Below are 22272 nucleotides of genomic sequence, written 5' to 3' on the forward strand. Positions count from 1 at the left end.
GAACCAGGAGAGAGCAAGAAATTGAAAAAAAAAAAAGGAAATAGTTTTTGAAATGGGTCAAGGAAAGGGCAGAAAATGAAATGATTCATACTAGACTCTCAATTAGTATTTCCTAAATGAATGAATGAGTGCATATAGGTGAAAGGATTAATGAACAGCACAAGAGTTGCCCATCCTCTGAGCATAAAGATAATTAGATAGTGTTAGGTTTACATGTCAGGTAAAATTCTAAATGGGCCAAGAGATGAGCCATTTCATGTCTGAGTTCTTGGTTTTTATGATGAAGTAGGAAATGAGAAGTTGAATAGGATGTTTGAGAAGCTATGAAAGGCTTATAACATTAAATTACAGAGAAAAAGAGAACTTATCAGGAGAAAAGATTGCTACACAATTATTATAATATTGTCTGCGCTTGAAGAGTTTTGTCAGTGAAGAGAGATGAGTGAGGACAAGGGTGGAGAAGGAGAGCAGGGAAAGCTTTCGATACTTACCTTTCTCACCAAGATGACAGATAATGGAATTTGCTATGGTATATGGGATGTTGTATTCTTTTTCTTTAGTATATAGAATTGTTACCAATTTTTGTGTTTTTTGGGGGGAGGGGAGAGAAAGAGAGAGAGAAACATTGATGCGAGAGAGAACATCTATTGGATGCCTTCCACGTGTGCGTCGACCGGGGCTCGAACCCGAAACCTAGGTTATGTGCCCTGACCGGGAACTGAACCTGAAATCTTTTGGTGTACGGGATGGCGCTCCAACCAACTGAGCCACCCAACCGGGGCTTAAATGAGGGTATTTTAATTGGAAGCTGCAAAGAGTGTGAATTAGTTTATCTTTTTTTTTTTTTTTTTTTTATTGTGGTAAAGTATACATAATGTAAAATTTACCATTTTAATAATTTTTAAGTGTAGAGTTTTATGGCTTTAAGTACAGTTACATTGTTGTGCGACTATCACCACCATCCATCTCCAGAACATTTCCATCTTCCCCAACTGAAACTCTGTACCCATTAAACACTAACATCTCATTTCCCTTTTCCCTAGCCTCTGGTAACCATCATTTTACTTTCTGTCTCTATGAATTTGGCTACTCTAGGAATCTCATATAAGAGGAGTAATAAAACATTTGTCCTCTTGTGACTGGCTTAGTTCACTTAGCGTAAAATCCTGAAGTTTCATTCATGTTCTTGAACATGTCAAAATTTTCTTCCTTTTTTAGGCAGAATAATATTCATTAGGTGCATGCACCACATATTATTTATCCATTCATCTGTGATGGGCACTTGGGTTGCTTCCGTATTTTGCTACTGTGAATAATGCTGCTATAAACATAAGTGTACAGATATCTGTTAAAACCCTTGCTCTCAGTTCTTTTGGTTCTATACCCAGAAGTGGAATCTCTGGATCCTGTGGTAATTCTGTGTTTACTTTTTCGAAGAATCACCATAACATCTTCCACAGCAGGTGCACCGTTTAACTTTCCCACCAGTAATGCACATGATTTCCAATTTTTCTACATTCTTGCCAACACTTACTTATTTTTCTTTCAAGGGCCATTTTAAATGCCGGTGAAGTCAGGTCTCATTGTAGTTCTGATCTGCACTTCTCCAGTGTCTATAGTGATGTGGAGCATCTTTTCATGTGATTTTTGGCCATTTGTATTTCTTCCTTAGAGAAATATCTATTCAAGTCTTTTGCTGATTTTTTTGATTAGTTTTTTTATTGCTGACTTGCGGGAGTACTTTATATATTCCGGATATCATTCCCATGTCAGATATATGATTGAAAGTGTTTTCCTTCATTGTGTGGGTGGGTTTTTCACTCTGTTGACAGTGTCCTTTCATGCACAAAAGGTTTTAATTTTGATGAAGTCCAACTTATCTATTTTTTTCTTTTGTTTCCTTTGCTTTTTGCTGTCATATCAAAGAAATCATTGCCATATTCAACATCATGAAGATTTTTTCTATATTTTTTTCTTAATGATAAACCATCACAAGGATTACTTTTTAAACCTTATAAATAAGAAATGAAAATACAGTAAGTGACTATCTAAAATTAAACTATTTAAAAAATGAAAGTAGCATATCATGAAGGAGCTTTTCTAGTTATTGAAAATTAGGATACAGTAAAACTGTTCTTATGTTCTCGAGCTAATGCAGACAGTTGCTAACCATTGAGATGGGAGGGATGAGCAAAGCTGATTGAAACATGGTGTTCTGACAGATGGTAGACAAAGGAATTTAGAAGGTGATTAATGTAATTAAAAATTGGTATTAGTTATTTTAAAAATAAATTGAAAGAGGCATTTAAAAAATCATAACTTTATTGTACTTCCCTACACTTAATAAATTTTAAGTGTTTATTAGGGTACCCCGATTCTTCTCACTCTGTTTTTAAAGTTACCTTGCTAAAGCACAGCTCAGATGATCTGCTTACCCACTTCAAATTGTCAGAGGCTGTTGTTGTTTTCCACAACATTTATGCATTTATTCATTTAAAATATTCATTGAGTACTTTCTTTGTGCAAGTTGCTGTTCTGGGCACTGGAGATGCAGCAAATAAGTAAAATAGACAAAGCTTTTAACCCTTGTGGAATTTATATTTTACTGGGGGAGCAGACAGTAAAAAATGAATAATTAAATATATTGTATATTATACGGTGATAAAACTATGGAGAAAAATATTTAATAAGAGATGAGGGTTGCAATGTCATAGCCATCAGGAAAAGCGTCATTGGGATGGTAACATTTGAGCAGAGGCCTGAAGGAAGTAAGGTAGCAAGTTGTGTAAAAGAATAAAGGGGCCCGGCTGGTGTGCCTCAGTGGTTGAACGAAGATTCCCAGTCAGGGCCCATGCCTGGGTTGTGGGCTCAATCCCCAGTAGGGGGCGTGCAGGAGGCAGCCCCTCGATGTTTCTGTCTCATCAATGTTTCTATCTCTCTCTCCTTCTCCCTCTCCTTCTAAAATCAATTAATAAAAAAAGGTGAAAAGTGTTTTCTGGTAAAAATATGAGCGAGTACAAAGGTTCCATGTTGTGACCATGCCTGGTGCCTTGGAGGAACAGGAGGGAGGCCGTTTGGCTGGGGCCGGGCTGAGGAGAGAGCAGTAGTAAATGAAATCAGAGAGCACCAGAGTCGGGGCTGGAGGGCCTGTGGGCCATCAAAACCCCCCAGTGTTTACTCTGTCAGATTGAAACCGTGGGAAGGTTTTGATGGGCAGAGTGACCTGACCTGGCTTCTGTTTTAACATTCCTGTGGTCACTGTGTTGAAACACATTATAGGGAGCAAGGGCTGAATAAGAGTGGGTGGCTCTGTAAGGGTATAGTCAAGAGATGGTGGCTCTCACCAGGGAGACGACCATGGCAGTGACTTACAGCCGAGCCAGCCGCCTGGCCCCACTCCAGCGCATGCGAGAGGGGGCTGGAGCGGGTGAAAACGCTCAGGGCCGACAGAACCAGGAGAGTAGCACCAAGTGGGAAAGCCTGCGAAATAGGAATGTAAGGGCACCTGCCATTCCAGGTACACGGTGCTCTGATCTTTGAACATTTTTCTGTACCTGTGGCCTTTGGCCCTTTGCTTGAGCATTTGCTAATTTTTTCTACACGTCAAAATTTTATTAATCATTAAACTTTGTGTCAGATACCACCGTCAAATTTAGCAAGTAAAAACATAGGAGGTCCAATTAAATTTGTATTTCAGATAAACAGTGAGTAATTTTTACTATAAGTATGTCCCAAACACTGCAGGGAACATAGTTGTACTAATTCTTGTATTGTTTATTGAAATTCAACTTCAACTGGGAGTTACGAATTTTATCTGGCAATGCTGCTCTTAAACTGTTCTTGAGCACTTAAGGTTGATGCCGTTTTAGTCAGAATAGGTTATGTTATGCCACAATAAAATGAAATCTCAGATTCTTAGAGACTTTAGACAACAAAGTTTTATTTCTTGCTCATAGTACATGTATTTTGGGGGGCAGCAGGAAAGGCCTATTAATTGTAGCTCTTCAAGATTACCATTTCAAAGTTGTTCCTCACTATGCCAGAGGGGAAGAAAGAGAGCTGTGCAGTCTCACATTAGCAATTAAATGCTGTGGCCTGGAAGTAGCAAACATCACTCCCACTTGCTACTTACTGGCCAGAAACAGTCCCTTGGGCCCATCAGCAAAAGAGGAACAGGACATTCAATCCTACCATGTCCAGGGAAAGACTGGAGCTGGGTAGAGTTTATATCAATGAGCTGTGTACAGTTTCTCAGAGGTGGAATCTCTTTCTTGAGTCCCATAGGAATTTATTTGTAATTCTCTAATGATATGCATCTTATTTTAACTTACAGTTTAATAATTTTTTACTCATTTAATCCTTTTGGAATAGGCAGTTATTTGAGAGGCAGATATTAGAATTATGTTGACAGAGAGTAGACCTTCAATGCATGTATGCTGAATTGATTTTATATTTTGTGCTTGAGGTGAGTCCCTCGCTTCACTAGGCCCAGCCCTCTGTAAAGGTGTGATTTGCTACAGGGCTCCTGTTGAGATGTCCAGTGTTGTCTTCATTGTCCAGTGTTGTCTTCATTGGCCTTCCAGTACATAGGCTTTCCTCTGCTTCCCATTTGCCTGGGTGTCCCCTCTCACTGTTTTCCTGGAGGTTCTATCTGACAGACGGGAGCAGAGGAATCTATAGCTTCTCTGCTTTTTGTACCTCTTTGTTACACCTGTTTCCAGCTTGGAGTTAGCCTGGTGTTAATTTGTTTTTCTTAACCTTTTACTTTTCTGCTATCCTTTCAGCCAGGTCAGATAAATAGATGATCACACAGATAAGCACCTGTGTAGAAAACCACAGTTAATTCAATAGAACGTATAGTGAAATATGTTGACTGTTTAAATGACAGACTTCTTTTTTAATCCATTTAGATAAATAATCAAAACTTGGTGGGTTTCTATCAGGAATAGACTTCATTTTCTAACAACTGAGAAGATACATTCCATAAATATCAAGACTTGGGGAATGGAAGGAATTTGAGGGATTTAAACTCCAAGTGAAGACTGGCTTTAAAGGATCTCTTTATTTACATTTACTAGGGGAATTCATATGTCATAGCATCAAGAGTGATTAATATGATCATCCAGTTATTATATTGAAGAACATTTGAAAAATTAGTTTTATATGTTAGTACCCATTTTATGACAATTTAGCCATGTGTTTATAATATTTAAAAATTATAATCAAGTTTAATTGATCTAGAATATTTAAGTTTGCTGTTGTTTGGTAACTTGATTAAATTAAGGAAACTGGTTGGAGAAATGTTAGCACTATGAGGGAGAAGAATATTTAACCACAATAGTGCAATGAAGACCTGGAGTGGGGGGTACAGGGTGGAGGGGGGTCAATGAAGGAAAAAAGGGACATCTGTAAAACTTTCAACAATAAAGATAAATTTAAAAAATTAGTAAGAATATTAACCAAAACTTCACCAAAATCTATATTAAATAAATCACTCCCTTTACATTTTTTTGGGGGGGAAAGATTAAGTATATACTAAAGATTAATAAAATGAAACTCAGAAGATGAAGAAATGAAAGTACTCTGAAACTGACTCTATTGGTTAAAATTCATTCCAAGTTTTTTACCTTGATGTTCCATGAAGAGAAAGTACAAATGAAGTTTGATTGGTTAAAACAGAATTATATATATATTTCTTGATTTCATGAATTTTAAAAGAATTTATTTTGCACCCTAAATGTTATTATCTTATTGCTAATAACAGAACATTATTGAAGATCTTGTTATAAATTTTAAATAAGTTTTGCTGCTTTATTAATTATTATTAATTCAACCAGTTTTTCAGAGTTGTTGCAGCTTATATCTATTTTGTGATAGTCAATGATTCATCTATTTATTCAAAACTATTTTGTTCAGTGCTCATTATGTGTCAGGCACTGTGCTATGGGCTAGGACAGAGATTTACCTGAGAAAGACTATCAAGCCCTCAAAGTTCCAACTAGCTTTATGATTGAAAGAGGTTTTTAATTATTATGATTTATTTATGACTGCATTGATCTCTGGGTTTCAAAAAAGGAAGCTACATGGAGTAAATTAATTACCCGGTAGAGAGAGAACTTTGACAAAAATGTTTGCTCTTTCCTTTTTGGCATCTATCTCAAGGGAAGATTGATTAAAAATATCATCTACTTGACTTTTGCAAAGGGAAGTCTCTCTGTCAGTCTTATTATTTAGATTGTATTTGTGAGACAGTCTTTACAAATAGTTATAGCTATGACCTAATGCAAATTAAGAAAAACTTTAAATGAAGATTGTGTAAACTTTGCTTCCAAAATACTGAAACAGGTTTTTGATATTTATTTTGGCTGAATTAGATTTTTGATATTTATTTTGGCTGAATTAAATACATTTGAACAGATTCCAGTTTCTAGCCAATCATAAACTGATACATTATTTACAGCCTCTACTGATTAGAAAATTACTTTGGGATAAGTTTGATGAAGGGATGAATTTTATTTTTTATAATATTTGAGCAATTATCTTCCTTCCGCCAATATGATTTTAGTTAGAAACAGAAAATACAATTGTCAAAAGAAAAGAAAATCAAAAGATTATATTTATCATTTGTGATTTTGAAAACAGTTGTATTTTGTTTCATTTTTACTTAACTTATTTTCTTAATAAGTTTATATGAAATTTATTGGTGTATGGAAACCATGTAATTGATAATTATAGGGCAGAACAGTTAGACTAACTCTCTGGGTCTGCAGCCTGGCATCACCACTTTTGAGCTGCTGCTGCTTCTTTTTTTAATACTCACCCAAAGTTATGTGTTTTTTTAAAATTGATTTTAGAGAGAGAGGAAGGTAGTGAGAGAGAAACATTGATCATGAAGGAGAAACATTGATCGTTGCCTCCCATCTGGTGCCCCTAGCTCGGGTTGACCCTGAAGCCTAGGTATGTGGCGTGACGGGGAATCGAACCTCAACCTTTTGGTGTACAACCCATTGAGCCACCTGGCCAGGGCACTTTAGCTTCTTTATGATGTTGGGCCATCGGCTTCTCTGATGTAGTTCTGTATTTTGCAAAACAGGGCTGGTGATATGTGTTCACTTCTATTTTGCTTTAGTAAAGGACTGAACACAATACCTGGCAAATAGACAATGCTTGATTGATAATGCATTATTATTATGTTCTTCTAGAATATATTTACTATGTACATCTACTAGATTGACAAACAGGACATACTCAGATTTAAAAGTCACTATAGAATTTTTTTTCTCCAATGCTTGATTGCTTTACTCAAACTATTTATTATTAAAAGAAAAAGCTGTATTCATTTTTGTCAGTTACAGGAGGGTGAATGATGAACAGCAAGGAGAGATTAGATTTTTGGAGAGAGTAATTCCAGATTATGTGTATATGGAGCTCACTTTGGCCTTTTTCAATCTCATATTATACATTTTTAACAAAGAGTTGTCATTCTAATATGGGAGATAAAATGCAGAGATTAAAGTGAAATTGGAAATGATAATTGAGGATTTAACATAACCTTTTTATGTATTATAGATTAAAGGCCATCAGGGAGTCAGAAAATCTTGAGATACTGTCATATATACAACCATGATTAAATTCTATTATAAAATAAGAGATACATGAAAAGAGGATTTTAATGAAAATAATTAAAAATTTATTCAATAGACTGAATGATTTAATACCTCACTTTTTCTCAGCTGTACTTTTGAGAAAATACAAGAGCCAAAGGCATAAAGTCATTTAAATACAATATTTCAGTTACAACTCAGATTGGTGGAAGAAAGACCACTCTGCTAAAGCAACTCTAGTTATCAACCTTTATTATTTATTTTAAAATTCATGCATCTTTACATATCTTAACCTCTAGGTTATTTTCTTTGTGCAGTTTCCTCAGTGTGTCAGTTTGCATTTACCTATGATTTTTAATGCATTCTATTTATGAATAATTCCTAGCTTGCAATTATTATATATAAAGAGAAAAGTGTGACTCATAAGGAACTTTTATATTTTTGAGAAAAGTGACAGATTATTTTTAATAAATCAATTTACTTTTCGTGGTATTTATTAAGTGAATTTTATTTTACGGCAGAAAAACAAGTATTTCATGTTTGTTGTTAAGGAGAAACAAAAGGAGAAAATAAAAATACAGATAATAGAGTAAAAATTCACCTATAACCTTATGCCTGCTGATAACCACCATTACTATTTGGATATACACTTTTATAAATTTTTCATGTGTTCACACATCTTTGTCACACATATACATGAATGTACATACCACAGCATTTTTATTTACAAAAATTAAATTAAATTATAATGCGGTCTTGTTCTTTTTTACTTAACCATATACACATACTGTCATTTTATATGCCTGAATAACAATCTACATGGTAATCATGATGGTAACATAATACATACTATTCCATAGAAAGCTACATCATTTATTTAACCAGTTCCCCTTTTGAACACTTAGGATATGTATGAAAGGCAGCATTGGATGTGTAATGCGTAAGAGCATGGTTCCTAGATCTAGATTTTTTGATTTCTGTGGTTCAAATATCAGCTCTGCCACTAATTGATGAGTGATTTGAGGAACTTTTCTTTTAAAAAAAGTAAAAAAAAAACCTTTTTAAAGAGAGATTAATCAAAAAACTTACATGTTTATAAGCGTAACCCATGGACACAGACATTGGTCTGGGGAAAGCCTGGGGGTGGGATGGATGCGGGGTGGGGGGGATCAATTCAATGGGGGTAAAAAGGGGACATCTGTAATATTTTCAACAATAAAGATAAAGAAACGTAAAAAAATAAAAAAATAAAAGCAGTGCCCCAGTTGAAAAAAAATTTTTAAAAAAGAATATAATTATTGAATTACAAAAGAATAAGCCAAAAACGCAACAAGAATGTCTAATGTTGAAAATAAGGTACACTTTGTTGTCTCTCTTGGACTTCGGTGGTGATCTTGTACCACAGAAAGTCAAAGACTTCCACAGTTTTTCAGATATAGACAGATTGAGATGAGAAACTTTCTCTCCAAATAGTGGGCACTGTGGAGAGCCCAGTCCTCTTACCTGCTTGTGCTAAGTGTGGATATATTTTATAGACCCTATTTTGTCATTGCTCTTTAAAAGATACTGCCACATACAGGCCCTCCAGCTACATGTAGCGTGGACCGGAAAATTGAGGCTATTATTTCTCCAACTAGTAAGCGATAATTATGATTGCTTTGGGAAGGTCTATAGCCTTCTTATTTCTCTTGTACTGCTTATGTGTGTACAATTTCCCCATTCTTTAAAAAGAAAAAAAGCTTAAATAACACATAATGGGTGATAGAGGGCATCGTTCGAATCCCCCTTCAGTCCTGAGCTGCTGAGCTGCTGGAAATGCTGCTTCTGACAGACTTAGCTGAGTTATTTTGAAACTGCCCATTTGAAACATCCTCAGGATTATTATGCTAAGTGAAATAAGCCAGTGAGAGAAAGACAAATACCATGTGATCTCGCTCATATGTGCAATCTAGTGAACTAACAAACAAAATAGAATCAGAGGCATGGATGCATGGAGCAGACTGACGGCTTTCAGAGGGGAGAAGGGTGGATGAAAGAGAGTAAAGGGATTAGCCAAATAACAAGACTGGCCCTTGGATACAGTGTGGTGATGGCCGGAGGGAGAGGGAGGCAGGACTGGGGGTGGGGTAGGAAATAGGGAGTATCTGTAATAGTGTCAATAAAAAAAATTTAAAAGAAAAGGTTTTTTTTTAAACATAAGACTATGTTTATTGATTTTCTTAGAGAGAGAGGAAGTGGGAGACGGAGTAAAACATTGATGTGAGAAACATCATCCCCTTGCCTCCTGTATGCCCTCCTACCAGGGCTCGAACCCACAACATAGGTATGTGACTGGGAATCGAACCTGCGACCTTTTGGTGTATGGGACGATGCACCAGCCCACTAAGCCACCTGGCCAGGGCAGGGGAAAATTTCTTAATCACTGTGTTAATCACTTTCCTCATAGGTGAAACAAAAATCATAAAAGCAATTATCTCAGGGTTGTGAGGATTTAATGGATTAATGATAAAAATTATAACATTTATAAAATTAAGATTAATCTTGGGCTGGAAAAACAGCGTGAAATCTCATACAGTCTCAGTGCTGATGCAACAAACATTCTATAGGTCTCATATTTAGATATTTAAATCCAGAGACGTATTGACTCATACAGAAATGCAAAGTATCCCTGATCCATCTCAATTCCTTACTGTATTGGTTACTTAACCCCTCAAAATATCTACCTAACAGTGGAAAGGATTAATATGCTCTGGGGAAAACATTTCGACTTCAGCCTATATATATATTTAAATACATAATGTTTGATATATAAATGAAAACTTAAAAGACATGTGAAGGGGCCAAAAATTTAAGAGAAAAATAGATAATGGAAGCAGACACAGATAATCCAAATCATAGGGTTGGCAGACAAGAACTACAACTGATATATTAAGTAAAATAAAAAAAAGAAGAATACAATACATTTAAAAAATGGAGAATTTCATAGACATTCAAACTATCAGAGAGATTCAAATGGATATTCTACTAAGGCTAACTTACTAGGTTGGACTTACAGACTAGAGACATCAGAACACAAGTTTAGTGAAATCAAAAGGCAGATCAATAGAAAACACAAACTGAAACACAGAGGGGAAAAAGTAGAACAAAAAACGAGATATTGGGGACGTAATAAAGTGGTATAAGCCGTAGGAAACTGGAGTACTAGAAAGTGAGGGGAATAAGTGAAAGAAACAATATTTAAAGGAATAGTGGTTGAGAATTTTCGAAACCTGATAAATTCTGGTTCCAGAAGTTCAGAGGTCCCTAAGTGGAAAAATGAAGCACACCTAGGCAAATAATATTCCAGCTGTTGATAATTACGGATAAACTCTTAAAAGCATCTAGAGACAAGAGACATTGCCTTGAATGGAGTAAACAGGAATTGCTCATTTTAATAGACTATAGATGATAAAAAACAATAAAATAATATTTTTAGAGCATGATGGAATTGTTTCCTTAATTTCATTTTTGGATTGTTCATTGCTAGTGTATAGAAATACAGTTGATTTTTGCATATTTATCTTGTATCTTGTAAACTTGCTAAAATTGTTTGAGTTATAACTTTTTTAGTGGATTCTTTACCATGATGATCATGACATCTGCAAATAGAAATACTTCTTCCTTTCTAATTTGGATGCTTTTACTTTTTTTTTTTTTTGAATAAATTTTTTGGTTAGAGCTTCCAGTACAAAGTTGAATAGAACTGGCAAGAGTAGACATTCTTGTCTTATTCCTGGTTTTAGACTTTGTTCCTAATCTTAGGCTTCTGCCATTAGGCATGTTTCTAACTGTGGTTTTGTTTGTTTGTTTTTTGTTTTTTTGTTTGTTTTATACTTGCCCTGTATCAGGATGCAGAAGTTCCCTTCTATTTCTAGATTTTTTTGAGTGTTTTTATCATGAAAGAGTGTTGAATTTTGTCAAATTAGTTAAGATGTGTGATTTTTGAACTAAATTCTATTAATATAATGTATTACATTGATTAATTTTCAGATTTAACCTAGCTTGTATTTCTGTGATAAATCCGCTTGGTCATGATATACAATTTTATTTATATTTTGCTCAATTCAGTTTACTAGTATTTTATTGCGGATTCTTTCTGGTGGGGTCTATATTCATAACGGATATTGTTTTGTAGTTGTTTTTGTGATTTTTTTTCTGGTTTTGGTATCAAGGTAATAATGGTCTCATACAATATATTGTAAAGTGTTCCCTCGTCTTCTATTTTTTTGAGTAGTTTGTGAAGGATTGGCATTAATTCTTTAAATTTTTGGTGGAATTTGTTCTTGAAAATATGTAGGTTGGATTTTTTTGGGGGGTTAAATATTACTAATATAAAATTTCTTTACTTTTTATAGGTCTATTGAGATACTCTATTTAGGCCACTGATAACATACCAGAAAAGTATCATTAAAGGGTAGATATTCTAAACACTTCTAATCAGACTCAAAGATGCAGTCCTTATTCTCTCATTTTCCCTTAGAATTTTTCATGAATGTGTTCCGTTGACTTGTGAGACATTACCAGGGAACTGTACAAGATCACTATTTGACCTTAACAAGTTAGAATCATTAAGAAATGCAATAGGAACTTAAGTATGTGTAGCATCCATGGTTTGGCCTAAAACCATGGTTATAACTGCAGTAGGTTGGTGGATCCCTTGGTGGTGAATTAGGGAAACACATACTTGAAAAATTGACGAGTTTTATTAAATGGGCTTTCAAAGTGTTAATGAATATCCGGCAAATATTAATTATATTTTGAATAATTCATGAAGATGAAGACACTTTTATTTCAACCATTTTTGATCCATGAATAACACATAGAAAACTCCACGCACCATACCATTGGCTATTCTTATAGATAAAAAATAGATTTGAGAGGGGAAATAAACCAGCAGTTGTTACAGGTCAGTATTTAAGGGCCTGTAATTTACTTCCCAGAGAACGTTCATGTCTTTCCTACAGATGCCTGGTGCGCCCATTACCAAAATTCTACCTGGCAGCACTTTAGTCCAGAGGAATGCATTGCAGTTAAGGATAAATAGCTAGGCCCAAAGGCATTAAGTGAAAGCCTGAAGAGAGCAGAAATCCGACTGGTTTGTAGGAACTGGCATTTTCCAGTTAGTGTACCCTGTGATATGTATTAGATATGTGTGGGGCTGAGGGTACAGTTTGACATGCGACACCTCATGATTTTTATATGATAATATAACCAGAGTTTTCCCAAAATGGATTACCGTTTATTGTGAACAAAATGAAGAGAGTTAAATTCAGTTTTATGATAGTGGTGTGTCGGGCTGGGCTGAGTGAACATAGGGCCAGCACATACACTTGAAAGTCACATCAACTCCAAGCCATTTCCGCCACTGAAAGCATACAGGAAAAAATACAACAGCAGCATAAATATGAGCCTAACGATGTTCAGATGCTGGGTCTGCATTTTCCTCAAAGGAGAAGCTAGTCATATAACAGGGAGTTTAAGTCATGAGTTAAAGGTCATCCTTTAAAGAGAGTTTTCAGAGTTCCTGAGTCCAGATACCATTCTCTTTCCCTTCTTTCATTTTGTTCTTGCTAATTCCAAAAAGGGAATGTGATTTTCCTCACTTCACACACACTTTAAGATACCATAGTAATATACCATGAAGAGAAGAGTAAGACCATTCCTAGTAAGAAAATTTAGAATGAAAATATTTCCCCAGTTGGAAAGTGTTGCAGAACTCCAGGTGGGTGCAATTCATATTCACGCCCATGTTAATGACATTCTCCAGAATTGGGCAGTGGCCAATCTGAGGAACTGTATGTGGGCAATTTAGATTCTTAAACTCACCAGACCATAAATTTTACCAACTCAATTAGAAGTAATAATTTTTTTTTCTTTACATTGCTGGAGGGGAATATGGCAATAGCCCTCTTCACTCAGTAGAAACTGGGACACCTCAGCTCCATGCTGTTAAATTCCTCAGAACTTTACTATATAAAAGACCCTGATGTTGGATGAAGCAGATTTTTTGTTTAAAAGACATCAGAGTGCCCCATTTGACAGACTGTTTCCATGTCTTTGAACTCTGCATGTTTGTACTACTGCTTGAAAGTAGGTTCCTGTTTAGCTTTGGGTAAAATTAGTTTCTACATGAGTAGATGTCATTTACATTTTTAAAGTGTATTTGTATAAAATAAATTCATAGATGTCTACAAAAATATTTTAGATTTTATACTTTAACTTAATTCTGAAAATATAAAGTTCTACATAATATTTATTTTTGTTGCCATTGTGACTCTTTTTGGAAGCAAAAGCAATCCTGAGTTTATACTTCAGGATATCTAAGTGTCCACTGATCTCTGTAACAGGAGACCTAACTTATGGAAGTGCCTACCACCTTCAATGATAGGGGTTCATTAATACCCAAACATGTAGGTTTGCTACCTCGCATACCCAGTAATGAATGGGAATGAAACTTACTCGGTTTTAGTTTATTCTTATTTTATTGTAATTTCTGTTTAAGAAATAGATACAAAACACATATCTTGTTAAATTTGTTTTGTCTCACTTGCTTTTCAAGGTAGATGCAAAATTTTCAAATCGGTAATACACTTGAAAATTGTGTTACATGTTTTAAAACTGTCTCTTGTGGTTATTATGGCCCACCATGCCTATCACTTTGAAACTGTGATAATGCATTTAACTGAGATGTTAACTGCTTGCTTCCTTTTAGATCGTAATAAAGCTTTTAGTATTTTTATCTCATGATGAGAAAATGGGGCTCTGAATACAGAAAATATCAATGTACATTTAACAATGTTATCAAAAAAAATGCTGTTTCTAAACAAGTAATCTTCATTTTTTTATGGATTGGATTCTGTTTTAGAAGCAAGTTATAATTCTAAGTTTATTACTAGAAGGGGCACTTTCCAGTGTTATGGTATAGTGGGTAAATTATTTGAGTTATAATTACAAAGCCTGTTGAATCTGTATTCAAACCCTGCCTAGAACCGAACTTGGATTCCTGGCAATGTGGTCTTGGGTAAGGCATTAAATTCTTTGGCTCATGTTGTAATAATTATCATAATAAGTGTAAAACATTCTTTGTCAGTTTATATAGCAAATTGTAATATGGCTTTGGTTTTTTTCTTGGTAAATTTATTAGTTTGCTAGGGTTTCCATAACAAAATGCCACAGACTGGGTGGCTTAAAGGACAGAAATTTACTTTTTTTCAGTTTTGGAAGCCAGAAGTCCAAGATCAAGGTGTCAGTAGGTGTGGTTTCTTCTGAGGCCTCTCTCCTTGGCTTGCAGACAGTCACCTTCTTGCTGTGTTTTTTCTTCTGTGTGGGCACATCTCTGGTATCTCACTGTGTGTCCTAATTTCCTCCTTATATAAGAACACCAGTCATGGACTAGAGTCCACTCTAACAATTTTATTTTGACTTAATTACTTCTTTAAAGGCTTTATCTTCAAATATAATCACATTCTGAGGTACTGGAGCATTGAGGGTTCAACATGTGAATTTGGGTGGAGGGGGCACAATTAAGCCCATAACAATAACTAAGAATGTTTTTATCATCTGTTCATTCATCTACATATTTTTTATTTAACATTCACGTATAAAGAATCTATTCTGGGGCAGATACCTGTGCTAGGCACAAGGGATTCAAAAATGCTTCATCACTGTCCGTGCCCTCAATTAACTCATAGTAAAGTTTCAGTGGTTTGCATACTTGGCTGCACAACACTGTAACCTGAAGGACTTTAAAATATTCAGACTTCTGAGTAGGTGGGGATCTCCCGGAGTGGCCTGTGAATATGTTGTTATAAAAAACTCTCTGGGACATGTAAGGGTTTGGCTACCACAAATCAATCGGGAAATAATTAGTATGTATATAAACTGCTTTGTAGATGGTTGAGCCCTTTTGTGATCCTCCATAGTCCAGTGAGGTTAGAAATTGAGTTTAAGGAAATCTCAAGTGCTTTGCCCAAGATTACACATCTGGTTTGAGTAAAAGGTTGGGCTGAGCCTCCTTCATTTCCCCAACACAAATCTATAATTATTTCATGAGATAATCATAAAGCATTGTGCCCAATCTTAGGGTTTTGTATGCAACTCCAGTTATACTATTATTCCTAAGGCCATCAGTGGAATGTCTCTTAAATTTTACTAGAACTTAAGGAAGTGTTATTGGGAGAAAAACAAAAACTGAAAACAAGACCCACATTGTTTTGCAACTTAGAGTTCAGATATTTCTTAAGTGTGTTGCCCAAATCTTTAGCTCTCCCTCAGCCCTTACCAGGGTCACATTTTCACCCCAAACCTCAAGTCTTTCAGGAACAAAATGATTGCCCTTCCTGTTGTATCTCTTAGTTCTGATTAGACAAGACCAAATTAAATTTTGCTCAGTGTTGACTCTATAACTTGATTAAATTAGAAGTCTCAAGGGACTAAAATTAAATCTGTAGAGGAAGATAAAACTGCTGGTAATGAAAAGCCTCTTAGATGGCCTTGCCTTTGACTTTTTCAGGTAAAACTTGTCAGAAGGGTTTTGGGCCCAAAAAATCAAAGTAACTTTGTTGACTAAAGGCTCATTATGGTTTCCTCATTTCACAAGACCTTCCAGTGCTTGAAAAGACAGATTGATTTTTTTTTTGAGTAAATTTCATGGGAAATGTCATAACCATGAAAATCCTTGTTTTGGATTTTAAAGTACCAGGCCCTCTTGGTAGGAAATAACCAAAATTATAGCCAATGTACAGATAAGAGGATACAGGCTGTTACTTTGTTTTCATTATTAACTAAAAATGTGTGACTGCTTCCTTTCTTCTCTTTGAAGCATCTAAAAACATAATCTTCACTGATTTAATGAATGATTTCCAAATATATGTATGCTTTTGTTCTTATTAAAGGTGGTCAGCAAAGTTGTTCGGAAAAGTGTTTTCCCATTTTCAATTAAGGTTAGGAGTTAGATTCCATTAGTTCAGAAAATTAAAACTACAGTTTTTGGTTTACAAAGCAATGTTATTTATTTTATTACTGTTCTATTTCACAGCTTGAGTTTTGGATAATAAATTAATAACCTGTAAGATTGGTAAAATTTATGTATCCATTACTAAACACTGAGAAAATGTAAATAAGTCTCCTACTGACTTGTATTGACTTCAAGTGTAAATTGTGTAAATAATGTCCAAGGAAATCGATTTATGACAAAGACTGGGCAAATTCAAATGTTACTTGAACCAGTGACTGGCCTGAGAGAGGTGTGACTTAAATGACTTTGACATCAGTAAAGCCTCTCTGTTATTTAATCTGGTCTTCGTAAAAGAGAAAGTTCCCAGAGAGTGGGTGAACCAAAGGTTTATGAAGTTTGAAGTTTCCAATTAAAAATGTCTTTAAGTGATAATGTAATTGTAGTGCTGATTTGCAGCACAGAATTCAAGCTCCCAAATCAGAGATTCTGTCAGTTAAGATTGTCATTATCAGTGGTCAGCTGGCAAGAAATCTTATTCAAAGTTCAGCATTTCAAATTCCTTTTCTCCAAGGAATGACACACCCTATTTCTTTATCTTTTTTCATCACTTTTGATGATTGGTGCTCATTGATTACTTGGGCATGAATGATAAGAAACATAGTACTGAAAACCTTAGCCACAGCGATCAGACACGAAGAAGAAATAAAGTCACCCAAATTTGAAAAGAAGAAGTAAAACTGTCCTTATTTGCAGATGACATGATATTGTGTATAGAAAACCCTAAAGACTCCACCAAAAAATATTAGAACTGAGAAATGAATTCAGTAAAGTAGCAGGATACAAAATATATATCTAGAAATCAGTTGTATTTTTATACACCAATTATGAACTATCAGAAAGGGAAACTAAAAAAACATCCCATTTACAATTGCATCAAAAAAATAAAATACCTAGGAGTAAATTTAACCAAGGATGTAAAAGACCTGTACTCGGAAAATTATATAATTTTATTAACCAATGAATGTCTCCCCAATAAAATCAATAAAAATAAAAAAAGAAACTGATTAAAATTTCTAAATATAGTCTTGATGTTTGGGTACTTGGGCCCAAAGAAGCATTTGGATCAAATAACTTTTTGATGGTAGATGTGCTAGTTAAGATTGGATCTGGCTACAAGAAACAGAAACCAAAAGACAAATTAAAGTCTTTTATTTTTCTGATTTATAAGAATTCTTGTGGTAAATCGTTGCTGGTTCATTAGTCAAAGCTAGGTTTCGGTACTTCTTTAATCCTTTCCCTCATAACCACAAAATGACTGCCAGAGCTCCAGCCTAGAAATGCACAGTTCAGGGAGGAAGAAGGGCAAAGACTAAGAAGAAAGAGCAGAAGGGGCAGCGCAGCCCCAGTTGGAAGCTCTTTTCCAGCAATTCCACTTCTCATTACCACAGTCATCCCCACCTTCAAGGTAAGTAGGAAAATGCAGTGTTTAGTGTTAGTTGGGCACTTTGCTACTCCTAACAAAAGTGAAGTTCTGTCATTAAGAAAGAAGGGAAAATACAGCCATCAGGTTCTGCGCAGGGAGGAACCAGAGCAGCACCTAAGATTTTTTCTAGACCAAAGTGGACTCTCAATAAACATTTCTTGAATTAATTTGATTTAGATGATGTAGTTGATACCTTACAGAGCTGTAGTTTTAGCTGAGCTTCCCTCTCTGGCTTATAAACACATCAGCCACTTCACTGGAAAAATGGTAACATGATGCACTTCCTTGGTTATGATAATTATACTGAAAAATTCTAAATGGGCTTATGGAACCCATGACATACTATAAAAATACTAGGATATAAAGTTACATAGAGAGTTAGAGTTATTGGACTGAAGGAACTGTGGCTATAAATATTTGAGTTTTTATTATGTTGAAAACACTAAGTTAAGTGCTTTCGTATATCATTTTGTCTCACAGTAAACCTTTAAGGTGGGTATCATTTAAAGATGAGTACACCAAAGTTCTAAGAAGTTGAGTGACTTTCTTAAGATCACATAGATAGGTAATAATCAAGATTTGAATTTAAAACACAATGACTCTAGAGCATGGTCAGCAAACTTTTTCTGTAAAGGGTCAGATGATAATTTAGTCTGTAGGAGCCATGGCTTTCACATGTGTATGAAATACTGTAATTTTTATATTTTTTAACCATTTAAAATATATAAACCATTTTTAGCTTGTGGACAGTACAAAAAATGGGCACAGAGTCAGATTTGGCCCATGGGTCATGGTTTGCTGACCACTGCTCTAAATCCTGTACATTTGACCTTGGTGCTAGATCTACTATATACAATAGCTACTTTGTGCCAACTGTGGATATGTCAAGCTGGCGTTTCCTAGATGTCTGCACTCTCTGTGACATCTCCACCTTCAGAAACTACGAGGAAGAAATATATAACCTTATTCCTTGGAGACCTGAAATCAGACCTTTAGAAAGTTCTAAACATGAAAGGCCAACTCTATTTCCTTTAAATAAATAGTGCTGCATCATAGGTACTTATTTTTTTCTTAATTTTATTTATTGATTTTTAGAGAGAAGGAGGAATGGAGAGAGAGAGAGAGAGGGAGAGAGAGAGAGGGAGGGAGGGACTTGTTCTACTTATTTATGCATTCATTGATTGATTCATGTATGTGCCCTACCAGGGATTGATTGAACCCGCAACCTTGGCATATTAGGATGACACACTAACTGACTGAGTTACCCGGCCAGGGCTGGCACTTATTTTTTATTTACGCTCCCCGATGACAATATTTCCTCCTTTTTCAGATGTAAGTGGTCCCATTTCTTTGGGATTTCACATCATCCTCATGTGTAGATAATACCTACCTCCAAGCCTTATTATGAGAGACAATGATCAACTCTATCTACAGGCCCAGCCCAGTGCCGTGAGCCCGCCTAACCTCGCTGCACCCGGCCTCTCTCCAGGGCTTTGGCGGCCCTGGCCGGTGTGCCCAGCGTCTGAGCATCGGCCTGTGCGCTTAAGCGTCTCGGGTTCATTCCTGGTCAAGGGCACAAACCAGGGTTTCACGTTCCCTCCCTCTCCTGGTGGGGCGCGTGTGGGAAGCAACTGATCGATGTCTCTCTCTCACATTGATCTCTCTCTCTGTCTCTCTCTCTCTCTCTCTCTCTCCCCCCTTCCACTTTCTCTGAAAAGCAATGGAAAAATATCCTCAGGTGAGGATAAAAAAAAACCAAAACCCAAAACCAAAAAACACAACTTCTTCTGCAACGTCTAACTCATTAATTCATCTGTCCTTTCCCTTGCTAAATACCCTCTCAAGTTAGGGTCATGTTTTGTCTTCAGTGGGTAAATACAGCACATGAACTCACACATCAGGGTTAGATAAAAAGCCTTGCCCACCTAAAGACAGTTTATCTTTATTTTCTCCCAATTTCTCAGCCACGAAATTTAACTTGGAAGGAAATGCACATTGATTTGTTGGGACCCCGCCTTTGAGTTCTCATTCTGGTACTGACTTTATCCACTTGAGTGACTGTGAGTTTACTCTTCTTTGTCTTACTTGTCCCTGACATTTTTAAAACTACTAAATCTGAGACTAGCTTTTGGGGGAAAAAAATACTGCTATTCTTAGTTTTTCTTTGTTTCCACGTTGTTCTGCTGCCTCCAAATCAGCTGTTAAATGTAAGAGCGCATGAGAGAACCTGACTTCAGTACAGGCACCATAGAATATAATTTCCTCAGTTTACTTAACCAGCCCCTATTCCAGCTGGGGCATTGGTCATTGTTACTGCAATATTTGGGCCCGAGGTTTGTGCAGACATGATAAAGGGGCGATTTTCTTGGGAGAGGTTAGTTGGAAGACAGGATTGATTCTAGCACCTTTCGATTTCCCTGAACTTGTGTGAGCTCCAAACTCATGGTAGTTACGAAACGTTCTTCATGCTTAGCACACAGCACAGCATCAGTGAAAAAGTGTGTTGAAACTTGAAAGGCACCTCTTGGTGTAGAGTCAATAAAGACAGGAAAATTGTCAGAAACATTTTAGTTTTTCAAATGTCAGTTTTTGCAAATACTTAAAATGTGAAAGTAAATTCACATAGCGGTTGCCGTGTTCAACTATTATAGAATGCCTGTGGCTTTTCTATTACCTATTTATACACTGTGTATTTGCTTTCATAGCACCAGTACCATATGATTTATGAAGTGACATCAAATGAAAACAGCTCAGAATTATAAGAGATTTAAGTGATTTTTCTCTCTCCTACTTATTTGGGTGACCAGCTCACACATTTTGTGACTCAAGACACACCATTGCCAGTCAGATTTCTTTTTTAAAACATGATGGCATCTGTCTATGAGGCAGAAGCACCAGATGGGATTGGGGAATGTAGTCAGTCTGATTTATTGTAGCTTATCTTCCACGTGCCACAAATGCCAGAGATGAGTCCTCCACGCCTGACATTTGCCAAAGTGTAAAGACTGTGTAAAACTGATAGTCACTGAACCTCCGTGAGAGCATGGGGGTGGGAGTGTGGAAATAGGCAACTCTGAAGACAGATGTGATGATCCTTGGCCAGCAGAGCTCAACTAAGGCTTCCCGATCTCAGCTGCTCCTCCTGTAGCAGCCGGTTTTATCTAAAGATTATGGCTTGTTTGGGATGCCTGTCTTTCAGATGCTCCTATTTAAATCTTCCACAATTATTTCTCCTGGTACAACAAATGTAGTAGTTGTATGTTTTGCTAAATAATTAAATATCAGGAAGAGGAGGGGTCCTAAGGAGTCATCTACTTCAGCATGCTCCAAGCAGTTCTAACTTGAAACTGCTCAATGGAATTAAAGTAAGCTTTCTTTGTAAAGAGCCCTGATAGTAAAATGCTTTTATTGTGACATATATCATACTAATCAGTGCATAAAATTATATGCATATTTTAAGAAAAATGATAAAATAAACATAACTGTTATATCACTGAGACTAAGAAATGGAATGTTACTTATATGTTAGGAACTCTCCATGTCCACCTCTCCCACCCATACCACCACTTATCCGTCCAGATATCTATTATTCCAAATAAGTTCCTTTAAATGCATCCCTAAATAGTATATGGTTTGGCATTCAAAGAAGAATTAACACCTATTCTCAAATTATTCTAGAAAATTCAGGAGGAAGGAAAGCTCCCACACTCTTTTTATGAGGCCAGCATCATCCTAATCCTAAACAGTATATGGTTTGGTGTTGACCTTTTGTGAATTTTATTTTTTTTATTATTTTAAAAAAATATATCTTTATTGATTTCAGAGAGAGGAAGGGAGAGGGAGAGAGAGAGACAGAAACATCAATGCTGAGAGAGTCATTGATCGGCTGCCTCCTGCACGCCCCCAACTGGGGATCGAGCCCGCAACCCGGGCGTGTGCCCTGACCGGGAATCGAACCGCGATCTCCTGAATCCTAGGCCGACGCTCAACCGCTGAGCCACGCCGGCCGGGCATGGGAACTTTGAATATATGAAATCATACAGTATTTATTTTTCTCTGACTTCACATCAACATAATCTTTTGAAACTCGTGTTTCTGGTTGCTTTTTCAGCCCCATCCTTTCCTCCTCCTCAGCCCCGCCTTGCCCCCACCCCAGTCCTTTGAGTTCTTAAACTTGTTTTTCTTTTTAT

General features: G+C 36.1%; 1 protein-coding gene across 1 annotated transcript in view; it reads left to right on the plus strand.

Annotated features, from left to right (window-relative positions):
* The first annotated feature begins 3357 nt into the window (after positions 1-3357).
* Positions 3358-22272, plus strand: part of KCNC2 (potassium voltage-gated channel subfamily C member 2) — a 140630-nt gene continuing 121715 nt past the window's right edge. Inside the window, exon 1 of the mRNA XM_087813757.1 lies at positions 3358-3495. Within this exon, the coding sequence (XP_087669883.1) occupies positions 3358-3495 (138 nt within the window). The remainder of the gene's footprint in view (positions 3496-22272) is intronic.

This window comes from Miniopterus natalensis, chromosome 2, assembly GCF_054644295.1.
Source record: "Miniopterus natalensis isolate mMinNat1 chromosome 2, mMinNat1.hap1, whole genome shotgun sequence".
In the NCBI taxonomy this organism is placed as follows: Eukaryota; Metazoa; Chordata; class Mammalia; order Chiroptera; family Miniopteridae; genus Miniopterus; species Miniopterus natalensis.